At 40.2% G+C, this 23,391-nt stretch overlaps 1 protein-coding gene across 1 annotated transcript in view; it reads right to left on the bottom strand.

Moving 5' to 3' along the window:
- Nucleotides 1-23,391, bottom strand: part of GPR158 (G protein-coupled receptor 158) — a 317,004-nt gene that overhangs the window by 154,131 nt on the left and 139,482 nt on the right. The window contains exon 3 of the mRNA XM_040992543.1: nt 4,191-4,293. Within this exon, the coding sequence (XP_040848477.1) occupies nt 4,191-4,293 (103 nt within the window). The remainder of the gene's footprint in view (nt 1-4,190; nt 4,294-23,391) is intronic.

Raw genomic sequence — 23,391 nt, 5'->3', positions numbered from 1 at the left:
AGAGACAGCCTGACATCCAGACTTGGTTATTCTGGAATGCTGCTACTATCCAAATGTCAGGTCCCCTTAGCTCACAAGCAGCTGTCAATTTCAAGAAAGATGCCAGGAACGAGGTCTCTGGGCTGTCAGCACAATTTTAAATCATGTTTTTTGAACGCACCTTTGATGGTCTTTACCGATCTTTTGTCGGCAGTTGTCCACGTCTAAATAAAAGCTTTTTAAAAAAAAATCACACCACGATATTTTCTCTAAGGGTTCAGACCTGCCTCCTAGCTCCTTTCTCCAAGGGGGAGAAGAAGAAATGTGAGACCTGAGGTTCCTTCCCGCCTCTGCAACTCTGTAGGAAGTGACTTCACCTGCATGGGGGAGCCATCCCATTTACCATGTCCCATCGGCCCTGTTCTGCAGACTCACAGCCACCTGCCACCTTCAACTCCCAAGAAGGGTCCCTTCCCTCCTTCTTGCTCTTCTTCTCAATCTTCTCAGTTGCTACTCCCTCTCCCTCCTGATTCATGCAGAATCCATTCTCCCAAGTTCTGCCTTAGGCACTGGTTTCAATGGGACAGAATGTCTGAGATAAAGTGCTAAGGACTCTGTGTTGAAGCTTTGTCTCTTTACACATATCATTAATGTTTACGTGTGTGTGCAAATTCATTTCTACAACTATGTCTGCTGAATAATTATCCTATGATCCATAATATGTACCATGCCAGCAGTTTCATTTATGTAATTCCGAATTTTGTTTTTCTATAAAGACTTATTTTATTTTTATTTGAAAGGCAGAGTTATAAAGAGAAGCAGAGACAAAGAGGTGTTCCATCTGCTGCTTCACTCTGCAAATGGCCTCAGGATCTGCAACTGAGCTAATCTACAGCAAGGAACCAGGAACTTCTTCTTGGTCTCCCACTTGGGTACAGGGGCCCAAGCACTTGGGACATCTGCCACTGCTTTCCCAGGTACATTAGCAAGAAGCTGGGTCCAAAGCAGAGCAGTCAGAACAAAAATTAATGCCCATGAGCCACAGGCAGAGGCTAAGCCTACTGTGCCATGGATCCCATACCAGTATATTGGGTTTTTAGTGCTTTGTCTGCCTTGGCTCCAGGGCTGCTTTTGGCCATTCCTATATCACAAATTTCTCATCAAAGCAAAGTATGACAACTGCTGCCCATATAATTTGCCAGGATATTGTGAATAGAAGATGTTATACATTAAGACAGAGATGTGGAATACGTTCTAATAAATTAAACACATATTTGCAAAAGTCCTTGGCTTTTGACTCTGGTGAGTCACAGCTCTTATTCCAGGTCAGGCTGTTGAACTCCTTTAAAATGAGGAGAGATGAATATTGGATTTTCATGCAACTTGACAAGGCCAACGTGAAAGATATATTTGGTCAAAGAACACTTTACTGGCTTCAAATTGTCACCTGTAGCCAGCTTTTTGCTCCGTCACTGAAAAAGGGCAGATTTGGTTAAGTGTGCTAAGGTCCCAGCTGCATCAAGGCTACACTCTGTAATTGATCCTATACTGAAAACCATGGCCTTTTGTTTTCTATGGTTGTAATGAACATGACATGGGAGGTAGACTAACGCAGACAAGCAGCCTTTTCTTAGAGAGTAGGTCCAGTTTAAAGGAAAAAAAAAGGAGAAAATCACTGACTTTTAAAATAAGGAAGAAAGTAGGAGTGTGCAAATTAAATAAAGATAAGTTGCTAAAGGTTAGCCAGTTACTCTGGGTGGTGTTATAAGCAAATGGCATAGTCATTCTCTGGTTCTACAATATTTAGATGTTTTATTTCAGTCACATAGTGGGAGCTGAGAACAAATGTGGGTAAACCAGAAACAAAATACCTTCACAGAACATAAGCTGAAACCTAGTCCCTTAATCCTTCAACGTTGAATCATATGTTATGTCTGGACCACAAATGGGGAGAATGCCAAAGTAGCTATGGTGTCACCACGGCTTGGTACACACATTCCCACAAGTACAGGCACATCACACACACGACAAGTATAAACAGCCTGAGAATGTGTTACCATCCCTGTTCTTGTATGGGCTCCATGGTTCCATAATAAATTAGCAGACACATAGGGATTTAAGATGCCTTCTTGCTAGTACCCAGTTTCTGTTGACCAGAAGTCAAGTATTGTGGAACTGGGTTCTCTGCTGAATGTACCCCTAGGCTGGAATCTATACTTCCACTGGGGTACATTGTCTTCTGGAGCTCAAGGTCTGTTTCCAAATACATTCCAGCTGCTGGAAGTTAGTTCCTTACAGCTATGAAACAATGCTCCTATTTTCTTGTTGGGTTTCAGTGAGGCTTGCCATTCCCAAGGCCCAGCCACACAGTTCTCACAACAAGCTTGCTTAGTTCTTCAAAGCCAGTAACTCACTCTCTCTCTCCTCTCCTGTAATCTGCTACAATAGAGATTCATACTTGTGTAACACAATATAATCATGAGAGTGAGCCAATCATCAGCTTGGCTATACACCACCGCCAAGCAAGGGAGCAACCATTTCACTATATGCCCAGGCCTTATGCATTCTTAAATTGAGAGGATGAAGCTATGTGTGTGATGGCAGGTTCTCAGAGACCCCCTTAAAAAGTTGCGACTACAACTGCTGTTCCGAGTCAAGGCTGAGCTCGGCAACAGAAGATCGGGGGCACAGCCCAACATCGTTTTTATCTTCAGAGCCTCAAAGCCAAATGGAAATGTCACGATCAGGGATAGACTTCTAGGGAAAGGGAGATATGCTACATATTAATTTGGCAGTGGCTCCCCAGATGCCCAGATGAAGAAAATCAGGTCTCAGTCTCAATATCCTATTTCATGTATGCCCAACAGAGATGCCAATTCTATAGAAATCATCCAGTTATTGTCAGGCTGAAATGTGCAGTTTCCCAGGAACTCAGACAACCTCAAAACCTAATTCTGGGCCCAGCGCAACAGCCTAGTGGCTAAAGTCCTAGCCTTGCATGTGCCAGGATCCCATATGGGCACCAATTCGTGTCTTGGCTGCTCTACTTCCCACCCAACTCCCTGCTTGTGGCGTGGGATAGCAATAGAGGACAGCCCAAAGCCTTGGGATCCTGAGCCCGTGTGGGAGACCCAGAGGAGGTTCCTAACTCCTGGCTTTGGATCAGCTCAGCTCCAGCTGTTGCAGCCTCATGAGGAGTGGATCTGTGAACAGAAGATCTTTTTCTTTGTACTTCTTTCTCTCTGTATATATGCCTTTCCCATATAAATAAATAAATCTTAAAAAAAAAAAAAAAGAACACCTAACTTCCTGGGAAACCACCCTTTTCTCATCACACTCCTTCTTAACAACACCATCCAATGGCTACAAGTTGATAAGGCAACACTGCATTCTTTAGAGAAAGAATAAAGCATGATGTTCAGACTACAATACTGACATTTTCTGGAACAGAAATAAAAGAGCCAAAAAACAAATTTCAACTTTGGAATACAAGCTCTGCACAAATATGTCCCTTTAAATGTCCCTTCTGCTTGCACTGAGTTATACTCTGTGGCCAAGCACTGGGAGAGCCACACCTGTGCTTGCGCTATTAGGGAAGACTCTTGAGGCAGCTATGCACGTGCTTGTGACCAGCCTCCCTGGGAAAGCGTCACACAGCCAGGCTGTGGGGCAACTTTCAGCAGATAAGAGTCACCCCAAGCTGGACAGAAGAATGAGGAGGTTAGGCCTGCCGTTCCAAAAAGGTGAAATGACCCAGCAGCGTGGGACCGCTGTGAATCTCAGGGGCCACACTCCAGGGACACCAGGATTTTGGTGGGTCTCAAGACCTGGAGCAGAAGACGCAGCTCAGCCAGGATGAGAAATGGTAATAGTAAGTTTGTGTTACTTGAAGCGACACAATTTGTAATCACTTGTTAGGCAGCATAGAATATCAACGTGCAACCAAATTAACAGAAATACAAACAAAAAGACAAAATCAGTTTGGGGGAGCTTTTGGTAGCAACACTCAATAACTCAACCATAGTTGGCTTTACCCAGGAACTAAAATATTTTAAGGCATTCCGAATGTACTGAAAGTCAGCACATATTTTGTGATGGTAAGTGATGTAAATGGGCGCAGCTGTGGGGCTTTAACCACATGACTTCAACAAGACGAAAGTGACACGTGTTTCTGTGCAGACATCCACATTCATGGAAACAAGGGCACTTACTCTGAAAGTTGTTCACGGAGAAGACTCGAGGATGGTAGAATCCTGCTTTGCAGACGCACTGATAGGCTCCTAGAACGAACCCCAGCCCTTTAATCGGCATACACTATGAGAAAGAGAGAACATTGGAACCATGAGTCACCATTTAATACACAGTGTAACGACAGCTCAGAAATCTTTATACCAAGGCAAATGGCAGCAGAAGTTGCACATGTTCGAAATTAAATAACTCTTCTTTTTTCACTTCTTATTTTAGGTTTGTTTTAAACAGACAAGTTTCTAGAAGTAGCAAACCAAGTTTTTTTTTTCTAAATCTATTCCTTTACACCTGTGTTTGCCACATATTTTCACCTCCTGCAGTTGCCAGAGGGAGTAATTACTAGACACAATTTTTGTTTTCCATGTCTCACATATCCTCTTACTGTTTTGAGAAAGATTTACCAAAACTATGTATTTCAATCAAAGCAAAGGTAAACAGGAAGATAGGTAGGTAGACAAACAAATAGAATTAGAGACATGAAAGTTGCTTTTATGATTTAAATAGTTATCAGATTTAATGAGTGACTCAAAATAACACAAATTGATTGGAAAAGCAGAACAAATTTTACAATGAAAATTTCAAAGAGAAAAATAAAGAACAGTCAACAATCCCAAAGACCCCTTTACCTAAAATATGATTCATGGTTTTATATAAGCAAAAATAAATAAGACAATAATCAGCTTTCCAAACATGTCCCAGAAATAGAAAATAGACAATGCCTAAAAACTTAATCTTGGCCTCTTTAAATTATATCAATTAAACTCAAGCAAATTTTAGCTGAACATACCTCATTTTTACATTTAAATACTACCAAGAAATAAATTCCATTAAACTGTAAACACTACATCAGTAAATCAGGAGCATACCAAGAAACCAAATCACAATTAAATTTCATTTCTGCTTCCTTGCTACCAATATCCCAACCGTTTGCCTTTTTACCATTATGAGTCTATTAGAGGAATTTAGCATGTAGTAGATTTAAAAGCTATAAAATGATCCTTTGATACAAAGGCCCTTGACAAGTAATTTCAAACAATTTAAATAATACCATTATCTAAGCCTACATATTTAGCATCAAGATAAAAATCAACATGAAAACTATAGCAAGAAGGGGAGAATCAAGATGGCAGAACAAGGTAAGGACATGTTGAAACAGACAGAAAAACATTTAATCAGGATGAAGCAGAGAGGACATATTCCAGGAAACAGGAAAGAAAAGAACAACAGCAGAGGGGTACCTGGAGACTGACAGACACAGCAAAGCAGCGGACACAACAGGGTGGTGTTGCAGTGACTAATACTCCAGCGGCATTCAGCTAAAGTGGATCTAAACTCCACCAGCAGCTGAACTCCACCAGCAACCAGGTGGGAAGGGACTTTCACTGGGAGCTTTGGAGATGAACCCAGACAAAGAACTGTCCTTCTTACTGGTCCGTTTGATTTGACCAGGAGCAGAGACAGAGCAGCAGATCCCAGACAGGCAGTGCGAGAGCAGGGTGGATTTCACAGCCCAGTCAGCCCCATAGAGCCGAATTGGGCACCATTTTGCGTAAGCAGGCAAAGGCAAGGGAAAGGACTGAGTTCTATGGATTTCACTGGTCCCGCAGGAAAATAATATCGACTGTGGCATCATATGGATCAAAATAGGTCCGTGTGGCACCCAGACCTAACAGCAGGAGAAAGGTTGCAGAGACAACAGTGCAACCTCAGCATGGTATCACAGCAGGTGGAGATTGATGAGCCAGGAGCTGGGGCTGTGGAGACCACGGTGGAAATCTGACATAAGAACCCAGACCTGGAACTCGCTGGAGGTTGTGGCACAAGTGGCTGCAAACAAAAAGTTGTGTACCAACTACAATAAGTAAAATCACATTGTAGACCTGTGGGTGACACAGCTTAGAAACTTGCCCCAAGAAAAAGACTCTGCTAACCAGAAGTACAATGATCAAGAGCAAAAGAAGGTACAAAGGCACAATGAATAGTACCGAACACTCCCCTGCAAAGGAACAAAATCCTATGCCAAACTCAGAGTTAACTGAGGAAGACATCAAGAAAATGGGGGACACAGAATCCATAAGACTCATTTTAAAGATTCTGATCAAAAATGAGAAGCTCATGCAAGAGTTCAAAGAATTTAAGGAAGCAATAAAGCAAATCAAGGCTGATATATCAGACATGAATAACACAGTAGAGCAAATTAAAAGTACAGTGGAGGGTCTCCAAAATAGAATGAAGCAAGCAGAAGAAACAATCTCAGGATTGGAAGATATTTCCTGTCACTGGGGGGAAAGCAAACAAAAAACTGGAAGCAGAGCTGGATCAGGCCAAAGAAACTATTCAAGAATTGAAAGACACTATTAAGAGGCCAAATATAAGAGTTATGGGAGTCCCAGAAGGTGCAGAAAGAGAAACTGGTTTTACAAATGTTTGCAAATGTATTTAATGAAATAATCAAGGAAAATTTCCCTAATCTAGAGAAAGAATTGGGAAACAAGATCCAGGAGGGGCACAGAACTCCCAACAAGCCTGATCAAAAGCGATCTTCACCAAGACACATGATCATCAAGCTCTCTTCAATCAAACATAAGGAAAAGATCCTTAAATGTGCACGTGAAAAAAATCGACTGACATGTAAAGAAATGCCAGTTGAACTCACAGGAGACCTCTCCTAGGAAACTCTACAGGCAAGAAGAGAATGGAGTGACATATTCTAGATTCTAAAAGAAAAAATTGTTGGTCCAGAATAACGTATCCAGCAAAGCTATCTTTTGTTTTTGAAAATGAAATAACAGTCTCTACATTAAAGAAAAGTTAAAAGAATATGTCTCTTCCAAACCTGCCCTCCAAATGATACTTCAAGATGTTCTCTTGACAGAGAAGAGGAATAGCACCCATCAAAACCAAAGGCAAAGGGGAAGAACGTCCCAGTAAAATGACAACAGAAGACTAAATCATTGAACAACCCATTCCTAAAATGACAGGACCAAAGTACCACCTCTGTATGTTTAACTCTGAATGTAAATGGCTTAAGCTCAATCAAAGGTTGTAGATTGGTAGACTGGATTAAAAAACAAAACGCGGGCCTGGCGCGGTGTCGCAGTGGTTAAGGTCCTCGCCTTGCATGCCCGGGATCCCATATGGGTGCCAGTTCTAATCCCGGTGGCCCCTCTTCCCATCCAGCTCCCTGCTTGTGGCCTGGGAGGGCAGTCGAGGTGCGGGAAACCGGGAAGAGGCTCCTGGCTTCCATCAACTGTTGCGCTCACTTGGGGAGTGAATCATCGGATGGAGGATTTTCCTCTCTGTCTCTCCTCTCTGTATATCCGCCTTTCCAATAAAAATAAAAAATAAATTTTTAAAAAAACAAAACAAAACAAACAAACAAAAAACAAAACGCATCTATTTGTTGCCTACAGGAGACACAGCTCACAAACAAAGATCAGTGGAAACTATATCTCATGGGTTTTGTTATTTTTCTGTTGGTTTAATCTCTTTAAAACACTTTTTTCTGTTTAAATCATTCAATGACTCGTAAATCACGCAGTGGCATCATTTTCTTCAAGAAGGTTCTTGATTTTCACTTCTTCAGCTACGCGTTAGTCATTTAATAGCATGTTATTTTACTTCATGGTGTTGTTAACCTCTTTTTTTCTCCCTGATGTTGATTTTGTTTTGTGGCTCTTTAGTTAAGGGGATGTAGAGTAGATGTGTAATGGAGACTGTCGTATCTAGTAACATGTCATTTAACTTCATGGCATTGTACATTTCTATTTTTCTTTCTATTGATTTTGTGTCATGACTTTTCCTTTAAGAGGATGTACAGTAGCTATGAAATGAAGACTAACATCCAGATGTGAGGATGCAGTGTGGTATGCATTTCTGTTTCCAGACAAAGATGGACTTATAATGAAACTGTTTACTATATCTTGACAATAGGATTCTGGACTCTCTGCCACTGTCCATGCCCATAATGATGGACATATGACTGAGTATGAAGAACTATATGTTAGTAATGATACAGAGGAACTAGGTGGGGGGGAGAGAATTAGGGAAGGGATAATGGAATATGGAACTGTACATTAAAATGAATAATGATAAAATGTAAAAAAAAGAAAACTATAGCAAGTAGAAAAACATAGATATTTACATATAATGAGTCAATAAACGTACTAAAGTTATCATAGAAAACACTCAGTAGAACGATTTCTACAGGAATTTATTAAATATTTTATTTCATGCTTTGACAGACAATTGGCTAAGCAGTTAAGTTATCATGTGAGACACTGTGTTCTACATCAGTATCTGTTTTAAGTCCCAGCTACTCCACTTCCAGTCTAGCTTCCCGCCCAGGCAGACAGCAGATGCTGGCTCAAACAATTGGTTGGATCCCTGCCACTTGTGGATGACTGGGATTAATTTCCATGTTCCTGGCTTCTTCTGCCTGACTTCGCCCCAGTTTCTACAGGCAACCGGTAAGTAAAACAGGAGTGGAGACCAACTCTGTATCTGCCTTCAGATAAAATAAAAATAGATGATTTACAAAAAATGTATCTCTTGAATATTCTTTTCATTTTAATCCCAAACATACTTACATTCAGTTACATCTTGCAATTCAGAACAGAATTCTTGAGGCAAGCAATATTGCAAAGTGCCAGTCAATTCAAGTGACTTAGCTAAATTTTATGTAATACTTGCTTTGTGGGTTGGGTTGTAGCACAATGGGTTAAGTGTTGTAAGCAATACCAGCATCCAATATGGACTCCAGTTGGAGTTCTGGCTTCTGCGCTCCCAATCCAGTTCCCTCTTGGTGTTCCTGGGAAAGCAGTAGCAGATGACCCAAGTCCTTAGACCCCTGCCACATACATGAGAGCTGCTGGTTTTTGATTTCAGTCTAACCAACTTTGGCTGCTGTAGTCGTTTGGAGACTGAACATCAGTACACAGATCTGTCTACAGGAGCCAGGAACTCAGTGCAAATCTATTGTGTGAATGGAAGGGATCCCAGCTCTTGGGCCATCTTCTGATACTTTTCCAAGGTACATTAGCAGGGAGCTGAATCAGAAGCAGAACAGCCAAGATTCAGAACTGGCAATGTAAAGTTGCTGATACCTCAAGTAGCAACTCATCATATTGCACCACAACATCCACTCTTCAAAATTACATTTAAAAAAAAATAAATTTTATTGGAAAGGCAGATATACAGAGAATGAGATGAGACAAAAAGATCTTCTGACTGCTGATTCCCACCCAAGTGGCTGCAACAGCTAGAGCTGAGATGGTCTGAAGCCAGTAACCTGGAACTACTTCTGGGTCTCCCACATGGTGCAGCATCCCAAGGCTTTGGGCCAACCTCTACTGCTTTCCCAGGCTACAAGCAGTGAGTTGGATGGGAAATGGAGTAGTCAGGACACAAACTAGTGCACATGTGGGATCCTGGCACATACAAAGTGAGGATTTTGCCACTAGGCTATCATGCCAGGCCCCAAAGTTGCATCTTTAAGAAAGATTTATTTATGTACTTGAAAGACAGATTTACAGAGCCAGGTTGGGGAGAGGAAGGTGGGAGGCAGAGTAGGAGAGAGCGAGAGAAAGATCTTCTATCCACTGATTTCACTCCTTTAATGGCTATAATGGCAGGAGCTGAGCTGGTCCAAAGCCAGGAGAAACATCTTCTGTGTCTCTCATGTGAGTACAGGGTCTCAAGAACTTTGGCCATCCTCTGTTACTTTCCCAGGCACGCTAGCAAGGTGCTGGATCAGAAGTGGAGCAGCTAGAACTCCAACAGGTGCCATATGGGAGGCCAGCATTTAAGGCAGCAGTTTTGCATGCTGTCCCACGATACTGGTCCTCACCTGGTTAAAATTTAATTCTAATCCTTCCATAGGTAGTTTGAGAACAAGTATGGATTTTAGGAGAGACATCTAGAGGACTGAACAATTTGAGATTCATCTCTAAAACCCTGACAGATAAAGCCGTAAGATAAGCTAAGACTAAATCCCTAGGAGAATACCCACAAACAGTGAAGTGGGGTGAGAGAAATCCGATTGTGACATCAGTCACCTCATGAGCTCTTGGGGTTGTTGGGAAGGTGTCTCTCCTTCCTCGACTGCCTTCCCCTCAGACAAGTGACCTGGGTAGCTGTGTTTTCAAGGAAATAGTTTACACTCCCCAGTACTCAAGTGTTGACCAGAGAGGGAGAGCAAAGGCTCCCAAGAAGAGCAATTTGTTAGGGTATCTATAACTCAAGAGCTGCACATGTGGATTTGCTGGGAGACACACTGATTAAGCCTTTTTCCAGCATGGATTTATACAGGTAAATTAAGGCTTGCATTCTGAAAGCCTAGTAGAGCCCTTCACATATTTAGCCTCACAGGAATTCCAAGATTAATGCTGTCCATTAACACAGCATTAATTCCTGGTGATACCTATCTATGATTCAGCTCCCCAGTGGTTACTCAGTTGACGATTTAAACTGCTTAGGGCAGAGCTGAAAGTTGACGTGAGTTAGAGTATGTCTCAGCTGTAAGTGGGCAAAGAAGACATAAAAATCATGTTGCTGATTTGGTGAAATACAGCTAAATAAAATTATCTTGTTCTTTTTTAAAAAAACTCTAATTTTGTTACAGAAAAATACGAAGAAATTATTATTTACTTCACCCTGTATTATTTTTAAATTAGCTTTTTATCTCAAAGGAATTGAAATATCCTAAGATATATTTATTTATTTGAAAGAAGAATTAGAGTAAGAGTGCACAAGCATATGAGAGAGAGATTGTCCATTTGTTGGCTCACTCCCCAATTGGCCACACTACCATGAGCTGATGCAGGAGCTTCATCCAGGTCTCCCAAAAATGTGCAGGAGCCCAGGTACTTTGGTCATCTACCATTGCTTTCCCAGGCCATTAGCAGGAAGTCAGATTTGAACTAGAGCAGCTTAGACTTACACATGTGCTCTTAGAGGATCCCAGCACTGCAGGCAATGGTTTAACCTACTGCAACAGAGCTGGCCCTGGAAATAAAAATTGTGCATCCAAATTCAATGAAAGCATATCGTCAAATGCTGTACTCTGCTTCCAAGATGGTAGCACCACATGGAGCCAAATATGCAATAACTTTTCTTCAGGTATACAGGTCACTTTAGATTACTTTTTCTATCAAGCACATTTTGTAAAAGTCCAATCAACTTGTTCCACTGACTACCACCATTCCCCAGTTGCTCAATGTCTCTTACTTCCTAAAGTTATACATTTTCAAGATTACAAAATCAGCTTAGTGAATCTAGTTTTTTAAAAATTTGTTTTATTTTATTATTGGAAAATCAGATACACAGAGAGGAGGAGAGACAGAGGAAGATCTTCTGTCTGTTAATTCACTCCCCAAGTGGTCACGACAACTGGTATTGAGCCGATCCAAAGCCTGGAACTTTCTCCACGACTCCCACATGTGTGCAGAGTCCCAAGGCTTTGGACCATCCTCGACTGATTTCCCAGGCCATAAGCAGCGAGCTGGATGGGAAGTGGGGCCAAAGGAACGTGAACCAGCACCCATATGGCATCCCGGCATGTGCAAAGCAAGGCCAATAGCCACAAGGCTACCATGCCGGGCCCTGAACCTGGTTTTCTTTTTAAAAATCCATTTAAGTATAGTAACTGCTCAAGTAGCATTTAGCCTAGTTGGACTGATTTTTTTTGTAACTCTTTTTCTCCTTGGGAATTTAGAATGGAAACATAGTTACTCTCTTAGCAAGAAGAATAGCTTCAAAAAAAAAAAAAGGAAGAATAGTTTCAGATTTTTACTCTAATACTAACTTAAGGCATCTATTAATAGATATTCAAAATATAAATTTCATATATTCAAGTTGAAACTTTCCTGCTTTACGTAAGTCACATGGGAATAGGAGCACATTCTCCTCCAAGAGTAACCTTTGCCAACTTGCTTATATTCAGAGTTACCAACTGCTGAGAGTAAAGTGGTTGCTCCCAGTATTGGACAACCCAGTTGATAAATCCTGTATATAATGGTCAATTGATCTGCAATAAGAAAGCAGAGACTACTCAATGGGGCAAAATAGTTTCTTCAGGAAATTATGTTGGCAAAAATAATATTTACCAAAAAATAATGAAATTGGCCCTTTACTTAAAACCACCAGAACCAATAAAACTCCTAGAAGGGTAACATAGGAAAATCTTCCTGATACTGGAATATGGGATGATTTTTTAGACATGACAACAAGGCTACAGCCAAAGAAATAAAAAATAGATTTGTAGGACTACATCAAACATAAAAATAATGTGTCAATTAAAACACTCAGCAGAACTAAATTAGAACCACAAAACAACAGGAAGTACCTGCGAGCCATGTATCTGACAAGGGGGAAAGATCCAGAATATATAAACAACTTCCACAGTTCAATCATAAAAATGACATGAATATTCAATTAAAAATGACCAAAAGATAGTTTCCAAAGATACACATATGGTCAATAAGTAGATGAAAAGATGGTCAATATCACTAATCATTACAAAAACACAAATCAAAATCACAATGAAGAACCAACCTCCAACTATTAGGATAGCTACTGTCAACCAAAATTTATGAAGATGTGATGAAACCAGATTCACTGTACACTCCTGGTGAATTTTTTTAAAAAATGGTACATACGGCTACTATGAAAAACAGTAAGCAGGCTTCTTTAAAAATGAAATCAAATTATCACATTATTTCACAATCCCACAAGAGTTAAAGTATGAGTTCACAAGAATTAAAAGCAGGATCTCAAAGAAATACATCCAAACTCAAGTTCATAATGGCACTATTCAAAGTAGCCAAGGGACGTTAAGCAAGTCAAGTGACCACAAACAGTTATCAAAATGTGGCATAGGAATACTACCCATATTTCAAAAGAAGGAAATCCTATAATATGGCATAAACATGACAGAACCTTAAAGAGACTATGCCAAGTGAGATAAGCCAGACACAAAAACAAATTCTGTACGATTCCACTTACAAAAGATATTTAAAGTGGTTAAACTCATAAAGAAAGTGAAGTGGTGGTTCACAGGAACTGGGGAGGGGAGATGGAGATATACTCAAATCAGTAAATAGTTTCAGTGTTGCAAAATAACAAGTTTCTGTAGATCTGTTACACACCAACATGCGTGTAGTTAAAACCACTTAACTCAATCCACACTTTATTAGACAGTTAAATTTTGTTAAGTGTTTTTAACCAACAATGAAATTTGTTCCAAAAAAATGTTTTGAATAAACTGTTTTTTCTTCCTCAAATACATGTATATAAACACTACAGATCACGTGCAATGCCAGTCAATTGCTGGTAACTGTAATTGCAGAGCAACACCCAGCTATTCTGAGGGTGTTTAGCTGAGCAGTGAGGAGACCAGCGTACGACATTAAAGCATCTGGTTTGATTCCTGTGGTGCTGGCTCCTGATGCCAGCTTCCAGCTAATACAGACCTGGGAAGAAGCAATAATGGCCCAAATAATGGGGTGCCAAATAATTGTGAGCCCTGGCTACTGCTGCATACATTTGGGAAGTGACCCAACCACTGGCATTCAGCAAGAAGAGCTATCTGTCACAAAAAAAATCATATTTACATGCTAATAATTAGATTTACAATTGTAAAGAGAAACTAATTTAGACTAAAAAGAGGAGGCACAAAATATGCAGATATAATAAAGTATATCTAAATCAAAATATTCCAAAAACAGATCTTCAGATGCCTTTCTCCTTTTCCTTTCTTTTCTTTCCTTTTCTTATCTTATCTTATCTTTTCTTTTCTTTTTAGTTTAATCTGCTTAGCTATCTTCCTAACATGTGAAGTACTGTCTGGTCACCATGTCTAGATTTCACATCTTTTTCTAAGTTGGGGTCACAACATTGAACAAGAGGTGCTGAACTGTGCTGAAAGACATCGATGCTCTCTGCAACCAATGTTCTCTGCAGCCAAGGAATGGGCAAGGCTCTCCCTCAGGCACTAAACACCCCAGGATATTGCACTTCTTGATTTCTTCAGTTTACTTTTTTTTGGTCCTCTTTCTTGTGAGCTACAACCTGCCATATTTCATTCCAAAATAAGGTTTTGCTTGTGTTTCCCCATCTAATCCATAGTTACAATTGCCTGAGTCCCTGGAAACTAGGCCACCAAGCATGCAAAGCCAGAGTACGTGAGATAATAAACAACAGAGTCAAAGAAAATTAAATAGCCAGCAGTTTATACGCTCTCAGGGTTTCCCTTAGCCAAGCAATATTCTAGGGGCTTTGTAGGTATTAACTCAATTTTACATTCACTCTTCTTGTTTGTTTGTTTCCACTTAAAGGTTAGAAGACTGAGGCACAGACTGCCAAAGGAGCTTGCTCAGAGCCGCAGGGCAGGCAGCTGGTAGAAGCAGGATTCGGCTGGAACACTCTTGCTCAGAAGAGAGGACCAGCACCTCTTTAGGAAATACAGAAACACAGCAGGACGGAGAGATGGATGTCAGCAAGGGATTCCTTCTGAATCAACTTTAGATTGCACTAAGACTTCCAACTGTTCTATTCTCCTTGGTTTCAGAAAGTATTCCAGATAAATCATTTTTTCTTGATGATAATATTCAAATGCGTGAGGGCCATTACCCTTAAGACACACAAGTGAAATGTCTTTTAAGTAAAATTAAGTAAGTCTTGCACCTGTTACAACTTTTATAAACAAATCTCTCAGGTTGGATGTTTGGTGCATCAGTTAAGACCCTGGACTCCCTACCTGACAGATCTAAATGGCTGGTTTCAGTTCTGGCTCCATTTCTAATCCAGCTTCCTACAAACACCCTGGAAGGCAGCAGATGATGGCTCAAGTACTTAGATCTTGCCACCCATGTGGAAAACTCGGAATGCATTTCAGGCTCTGTCCTGGCACAGCCCCGGCAGTTGCGGGAGTTGGTGAGTGAGCGCATAGATGGCAAACATCTCTGTCTCTGCTCCTTCGTGCTTCAAATAAAATGAAAATAAATAAAATTTTCATTTTAAGAATACAGTTCTAGGAAGGAAGCAAGAAAAGAAGGAAGGAAGGAAGGAAGGAAGGAAGCAAGGAAGGATGGATCTCCCTTTCCAAGGTGTAATTCTTCAACTCAGGTCCTAGAAGATCTCCATTCACTGCCTGAATTTCCTAAAAACAAGAAGGTGTCCCTGTCCATGACGAATCTGGAGGCCAGCTTGACTGAAGCTTATTCTGAGAATCGGCACTGGATGGGAAAAGCATTTCCCTTGCAGTCCAGTGTGTACTGCTTTGTCCCTCTGAGCCAACACACAGCTCTGTGCTGTCTGCCTAACTGCAGGGAGCTCCCCTCCGTGCTGAATGCCTGGAGCCTAAGGGGCGGGAGGAGGATGTGGAACAGAAGGCAACACCACAGAGGTACTAGATGAGAGGTTTGACACTGGCACAGGGAACTAGTGACTGAGAATTTGAGATTCTTTTAGAAAAAGACGATTGCATTGATTTATTTTGTTTTTAATTCCTTTGTTGTAAACTCATGGAGAAAGACTTCAAATGTTGGATTTGCTTTTTTGGAAATGGGTTTTGGCAGACTTGGCACTAAACCAAGTCAATTGTAACATCTGGTATCTGGTGATTCCTTCATCCCCATCCCCAACACACACACACACACACACACACACACACACACACACACACACACACACACACACACACACACACACACACACACACACACCTATTTGCAAGCGTATTAAAGCAAAAGGAAACATTCCAACCAGGGAAATAAAAAAGGCCTCAAGGCAGTGTAGGGTATGCATCACCCACATATGTCATCAACCACATCTCTCAGGGAAACAGACTCATGAATAACAAGTCAGGCAGGATCACACCAGGGGGATACGAGGCTACAACTCTAGATTCAGCAACTGCCAAACTCTGGTTGAAGAGGCGTAACAGTTGGAGCAGAGGGCACATTCTTCAGTTATGAAGTTTTCATGCAGAAAATGCTTTCTCTCATGAATGTTCCAAATGTCCCTGTGATAGTCAGTGCAGCCTGCTCTCACAAAACGAGCAGGCATCTGCCCTGACATGCAGCAGCATGCTTTGTGAAGACTGATCCTGGGTAGGGAAATGTCAGCCGTGTTCCTCAGTCAGTAAGACTTGTTTTCCAGACGCCTACAGAAACAGGTCCAGAGGCTAAATGTAAATTCTCATAGAAGAGTAACACTTTTAAAAATGATTTATTTGGGTCCAGAGCTGTAGTCTAGTGACTAAAGTCCTCACCTTGCACGCACCGGGATTCCATATGAGCATCGGTTCTAATCTCAGCAGCCTCGCTTCCCATCCAGCTCTCTGACTGTGGCCTGGGAAATCAGTCAAGGATGGCCCAAAGCCTTGTGACCCTGCACCCGCATGAGAAACCCAGAAGAGGCTCCAGGCTCCTGGCTTCAGATAAGCTCAGCTCCAGTCATTGTGGCTACTTGGAGAGTGAATCATCAGATGGAAGTTATTCCTCTCTGTCTCTCCTCCTCTGTGTATATCGGACGTTCCAATAAAAATAAATGTTTTAAAATAATTTATTTCTCCCAAAGGTACAGTGAGAGAGGAGAGAGACAGAGCGGAGAGAGAGACCAAAACACTGAGAGACAAAGAGATCTGCTGATTCCCTCCCCAAATCACCATGCAGGAATTTGCCATGGGGGATTCTCCCACCTTGGAAAACCTGGGTTGGTGCCCAGCTTCCTGCTGATGCCCCTGGCAGGCTGCAGGTGCCCACCCCAGCAGTGCCTTCCACGTGAGAGACTCAAGCTAAGTTTCCAGCTCCTGCTCTCTGTCTTGCTTATTGCAGACACGGAGAATGAACTGGTGAAGGCAGGGGCACCCTTCCCTTTCTTCTCTTGCTCCATCTCTGCCTCCATTTACCTTTCAAATACATTGTAGACTAATTATTTTAACCTGTGATTGTGGAACAAACTGAAGGAAGGAGAGTGACTGAGGGGGGAGGCAGAAGAAGGAAATTACAGCTGTTTTCTTGGAATTACACAAATGAAATGCATGAGCTCTGTTTTCTTTACACAAATAATTTTTTAAATAGTAATTCTTAAAAATTAATTTTTAAAAAGAAAATTATATTTTCTGTCATTTAACTGAAAAAGCCACAACCTTTTATTTCACTTTTGCTGGTAGGGATGCGGTCTGTACACTGACATTTGCTGAGACAGTCTCAGGACATTAAAAGCTATTGCATAAAAATCATATAAATGCAGAATGTTTGCAATGCACTCAGTACTTGGCTGCCTCTCAAGTATTTAGATTCTGAATATACATTTGCATTTCCCCAGTGAAACTGTGGAGTGTTTTTCAATAGTAATTAGCAAATCAGCTAAAGAATAAAAGGCATGGTACTGAACCAAAAAGCAGGAGCTACATAGCCTATTAAATACTAAATCAAAACTAAATGCTCTATGCCCAGATGACACTGTGCTTTCCTTTTATTAGAGGGAGATGCTGAAATATCATTTATTGCTTTCAAAGAGAATCATTTTAATTGAGATAACTGCTATCATTCTCAGCTGAGATACAGGCAAGTTTTTTTTTAACAGTTTATTTTGTTATTCTACAGAAAATTTCCAGATGCGTAAAGGTCTTCCATACGCTATGAAACCACCAAAATCACATTTTTAGCAGGAAAAAAATTTTAAATCTTTAACATATAAAAATGTTCAAGCAGCTTACAAGTATACAGTTTTGCCAACAATGCTCCACATAACCCTTTGTGCAGGCCCTATGTCATAATCCTCCAAATCACAACACATTCAAATTACTGCATACATTCTTTCAAATTCAAAAGCTGTAGTAGGCTCTGCTTTATCTGTTACTCAATAGCTAATTCTAACTCCCCACAAGATTACTTTTGGATGGAAATAAAAATTTTAGAAAAGAAGCTATATCTACTCAGCATTTCCAGTATTTCTGGGAGTGATTAATTGTAAACAACAAGCATTCTAGAGTTATATATAATCACACACACATATATATATTCATACATATATGAAAATTTCAAATTAACAATTTAACCTTCCAGGTTAGTAACATAGAGGAAAAGACTAAATTCAAAGCAATAACGGAAGCAAGGAATATTAAAATATGAATAAATTGGGCCTGGCACAATAGCGTAGTGGTTAAAGTCCTCGCCTTGCACGCGCCGGGATTCCATATGGGCGCCGGTTCTAATCCCGACCCTGCTTCCCATCCAACTCCCTTCCTGTAGCCTGGGAAAGCAATCGAGGACAGCCCAAAGCCTTAGGACCCTGCACCCGCGTAGGAGACCTGGAAGAAGCTCCTGGCTCCTAGCTTCGGATCAACTCAGCTCCAACTGTTGCGGTCACTTGGGGATTGAACCATCTAACAGGAGATCTTCCTCTCTGTATATCTGACTTTCCAATAAAAGTCAATAAATCTTTAAAGAAATATGACTAAATCAAATATGAAATAAAGCATTTAAAATCAACAAAACACAAAGTTACTTCAAAGAACTTTGAAATTGATAACCATTAGACGGACAGATCATGGAGAAGATTTAAACTGGTAAAATTAAGAATGAAAATGAATCAAAAACAAAAAGGATTATACGGGAATACCATGACTTACACCAACAAATTAGAAGGCCCAAATCAAATGAAAAAAACTAAAAGGACACAGACTTCCAAGGCGGATTCAACAAGAAGTAGAAAATCTGAAGGGATCTTTAACAAGAGAAAATATGGAGGCAGTAATCAAAAGGACCCCAGCAATGTAAATATTCAGGCCAAGGTGATCTTACTGATGAAATCTTCACACTAATGAACATCAATCCCTCACAGAAGAGGAGGGAATAATCTTGAACACATCTTACGAGGCTAGTAATAATATTCTGAAAACAGACAACAGAAAAACATGAAGAACACAGACCAATATCTCAGTTTACAGATGCAACATTACTAAAGAATACAAAATGGAACAAGCTAACATGTAAAGAAGTTACACATGTGAGAATCTGCAATCTGTTTCTGGAATGCCAGGCTGGTTCAATACCTGAAAATCAGCTAATAGACCATACTAATAGAATAAAGATGAAGACCACAAGATGATATCAATAGACAGAAAATACATCTAGCAAAATGGAATTTCATGGTTGAAAGCAACTGACATCTCCACCTGTTAAAAGGTAAAAACTATTTAGGTGCCTATTAGTGTCCCGACTGCTACACTTCCCTTTCAGCAATGTGCTTTGGCAAAGGAAAGCAGTAGAGATAAGACTGAAACGTAAAGCCGGGCCTGGTGCTGCAGCCTAGTGGCTAAAGTTCTCACCTTGCACATGCTGAGATCTCATATGGGTGCCAGTTCGAGTCCCGGAGGCCCGGCTTCCCATCCAGCTCCCTGCTGGTGGCCTGGGAAAGCAATTAAGGACAGCCCAAAGCCTTGGGACCCTGTACCCATATGGGAGACTTGGAAGAAGCTTATGGCTCCTGGCTTCAGATCAGCTCAGTTCTGGATCAGTTCAGCACTGGCCAAGTGGATTTATAGAAAGGAAAATGGCCTTTTGGGGAGTGAACAAGAAAAGGAAGATCTTTTTCTTTCTGCAAATTCACCTTTTCCAGTAAAAACAAATAAGTCTTTAAATAAAATCAAAGTAAATTTATTAACTAAAAAAGGATAGAAAACTATTTAATGACAAATTTTCCAATTCATGTCAAGAATACAAGAATGTCCACTCTCACCTCTATTTAAAATTGTACTGTTCATTCTAGCTAGAATTATTTGGCCATGAAAATGGGCAGAGAGGAGAACAGAGAGGAAAGGAAGCAACATTAAAAACCTTAAAGATGCCACAAAATGCAATTACAACTAATATAAGCATTCAGCAAGGATATAAAGTAATAAGAAAATATCCATTACATTAGCATAAAAAAGAATAACAGTACTGGGCCCAGCACGGTAACCTAATAGCTTGAGTCCTCGCCTTGCACATGCTAGGATCCCATATGGGTGCTTGTTCTAATCCCCTTGGCTCCACTTCCCATCCAGTTCTCTGTTTGTGGCCTGGGGAGGCAGTCAAGAACAGTCCAAAGCCTTGGGACCCTGAGTCTGCACGGGAGACCCAAAGGAGGCTCCTGGCTCAGACCAGCTCAGCTCCAGACATTGCGGCTGCTTGGGGAGTGAATCAGTAGCTAGAAGATCTTCCCCTGTCTCTCCTCCTCTCTATATATCTGATTTTCCAATAAAAGTAAATAAATCGTTTTTAAAAAAAGAATAACAGTACTAGGGGTGTAAAATATACACTGTGAAAAGCAGAAGTCATGCAGAGAAACTTAAAAGAACTATGAAAATGGAAAAGTAAACTTATCTATGTAAATGGAAAAGCATCCCATATTCATGGACGGGAATGTCTGATATACTAAGAATACTCTACAAATTAACTCACAGAGTCAAAAACCATTCCTATCAGAAATCAAATAGCTTTCCTGAAGAACTGACCCGTTAATTCTAAAATTAATAGGGAAATGCAAAGGACCCAACATATCCAAAACCATCTTGAAACAGAAGAGCAATGTTGAGAAAGTCATATTTCTTGATTTCAAAATTTACTACAAAACTGCAGCAACCAAATTCTGTTGGGCCACTTGGATAGCAACCTGCAAGAAGCAAGATCCCCACCTGTCACCTTATACAAAAATCAGCTCTAAATGGATCAAGGACCTAAATCTGCATCCAGAATCATTGAACTATTCAAGGAAAACATTGGAAACACTCTCCAAGTATGGGAATGGGGAAAGGCTTCTTCGAAAAGTCACCCAAAGCACAGTCAAAGCCAAAATAAACAAATGGGAGTACATCAAACTAAGAAGCTTCTTTGTGACAAAGGAAATGATCAACAAAGTGAAGAAGCAACCAACAGAATGGGAGAAAACTTTTGCATACTACACAACGGATAAAAGACCAATATCCAGGCTTTATAAAGAGCTTCAGAAACTCAATGACAGCAAAACAAACAGCCTTGTGAAGAAATGGGCGAAGGAAATGAACAGACATTTTTAAAAGAAAAACTGGCTAATAGATATATGAAAAATTGTTCAGGCTCTCTAGATGTCAGGAAAATATAAATAAAAACCACATTTACATTTCAGCTAACTCCAGTGGCTTCCATTCAGAGCTCTACTAACAACTTCTACTGGTATGGATGTGGGTGCTGTGCAACTGGAGCTAATTATATGGAAGAGAGTGAAGTTTTACTCACATGTCATATTATCTATAAAAATTAACTAATGAATTAAAAAACTAAATGTAAGAGCTAAAACTATAAACATCTTAGAAGAAAATACAAGGATAAATCTCCATGAAATTGGATTTGGGAAAAAGTCCCTAACTGTGAAGACAAAAGGATGAAGAACAAAAATAAATAAGTAAATAAGTAAGTAAATAAAACAATTTTGTACTCTATCAAAATTAAAAAAAAATGTGTGCTTAAGAAAATATACAGAAAGTGAAGGCTCAAAGAATATTTATAAATCATAGATAATAACACTATTTTATGCAGATTATACAAGAGCACTTACAAGCCAACAAACAAGTAGAGGCAGGCAGCCAAGACCTCATATCAAATGCCCCTGAACAGGCCTGGTACAATGACACAGGGGCTTAATCCTTACCTTGCAACGCACTAAGACTCCATATAGGCACTAGTTCTTGTCCCATCCAGTTCCCTGCTTGTGGCTTGGGAAAACAGTACAGGATGGCCCAAAGCTTTGGAACCCTGCACCCATGTAGGAGACCTGGAAGAAGCGCCTGGCTTTGGATTGGCTCAGTTTTGGCCACTTGGGGAGTGAACCAACAGATGAAAGATTTTTCTCTGTTTCTCTGTAAATGTTCCTTTCTAATAAAAATAAATAAATTTAAAAAAAAATAATGCCCACTGTCCCAGTCTGCAGCACCTGGATTCCATTTCTGTTTCTGGCTTCTGACTCCAGCTTCCTGCCAATGCAGACCCGGAGAAGCAGGAGCAACAGCTCACGTGATGGATTGCTGCAGCTTGCCTGTGCAAGAATTGAATTCTCAGATCTTGATTTTGGGCCCAGCTTTAGGCCACAACTGAACCAGCATAGACAGGTCTCTGCGTCTCAGATAAATTTATATAGATAAGCATGAAATTTAGCAAGAGATAAAAGCAAGATGCAAAAAAGAAAAATCAGTTACTTGATATTTTTTTAAAAATCTAGCTGCTTAGAATACAGACTAGATCACTGTGGCAACTGGTATAAGATATTCATCTATGTCACAAACCAAAGCACTTTTCCCTGTAATTTCAATGTATTACTTCATGTACTTCAAGACACGAAGTGAACCTCGGTAAATCACCAGTTGAAAATTGTTTAGCCTTTCTGCAGAAGAAGTCTGTGACTTAGTAGTGTGTTACAAGGCCTCTCCCTCCTACAATAAGATACAGTAAACACAGCTGGGAGCAAGAGACACTCAGTTCAAACTCCACACTTTGAATTTCATTTTTAGGCTATGGTCCCAAATTTTACAATTAAAAATCATTAAGATAAATGTTCAAGGATTTAAAGCTTGGCCTCTCTTTTCTGCTAGATTCAACAGTTCTCATTAAGCTAAATTCCCCTTCACAAAATTGAGAGATAGGAAATAATTATTATAAAGCATTTGTTAAAAAAAATTCAAGGGCTACAGAAATGTTCAATAACTAGCTTCAATGCTATAAAAAAATAGTTTTCATTATGAAACAAAAAATTAGATTGTCCTGGAGAACAAAGCACTAAGCAGCAGAAATCTGTTTCCCCAGAATTGTAGATATTTAGAATCAGGACTGCTACTCCAGAATTTTAACAAGCTTGTGTAACTGTGGAAGCAACAGCATTATCACAGCGGCACTATAATAGCAGGGACGCCAAAAAATACAAGTTCAGCTTTAGAACATTAGCTTAGAAAGAGCCACTTCAGACTCCTAGCTCCTTCCTAGCACCAGGTACCCTCTATTTACATTCTTTAAATATTTCTCTAAGCATCTTTAATTCTATTTCAAGTATGCAATGACCATTTCAATACTAAGAAACTTGAGCAAGTATTAGGAAAATGACAATGTTCCACGCGTTTTCTGATTCCACGAATAACTAAACGATGCA

Source organism: Ochotona curzoniae, unplaced genomic scaffold (assembly GCF_017591425.1).
Source record: "Ochotona curzoniae isolate NIBS_2020 unplaced genomic scaffold, NIBS_Ocur_1.0 contig_78, whole genome shotgun sequence".
NCBI classification, from domain to species: domain Eukaryota; kingdom Metazoa; phylum Chordata; class Mammalia; order Lagomorpha; family Ochotonidae; genus Ochotona; species Ochotona curzoniae.
This window is presented reverse-complemented; position numbering and strand designations above follow the sequence as displayed.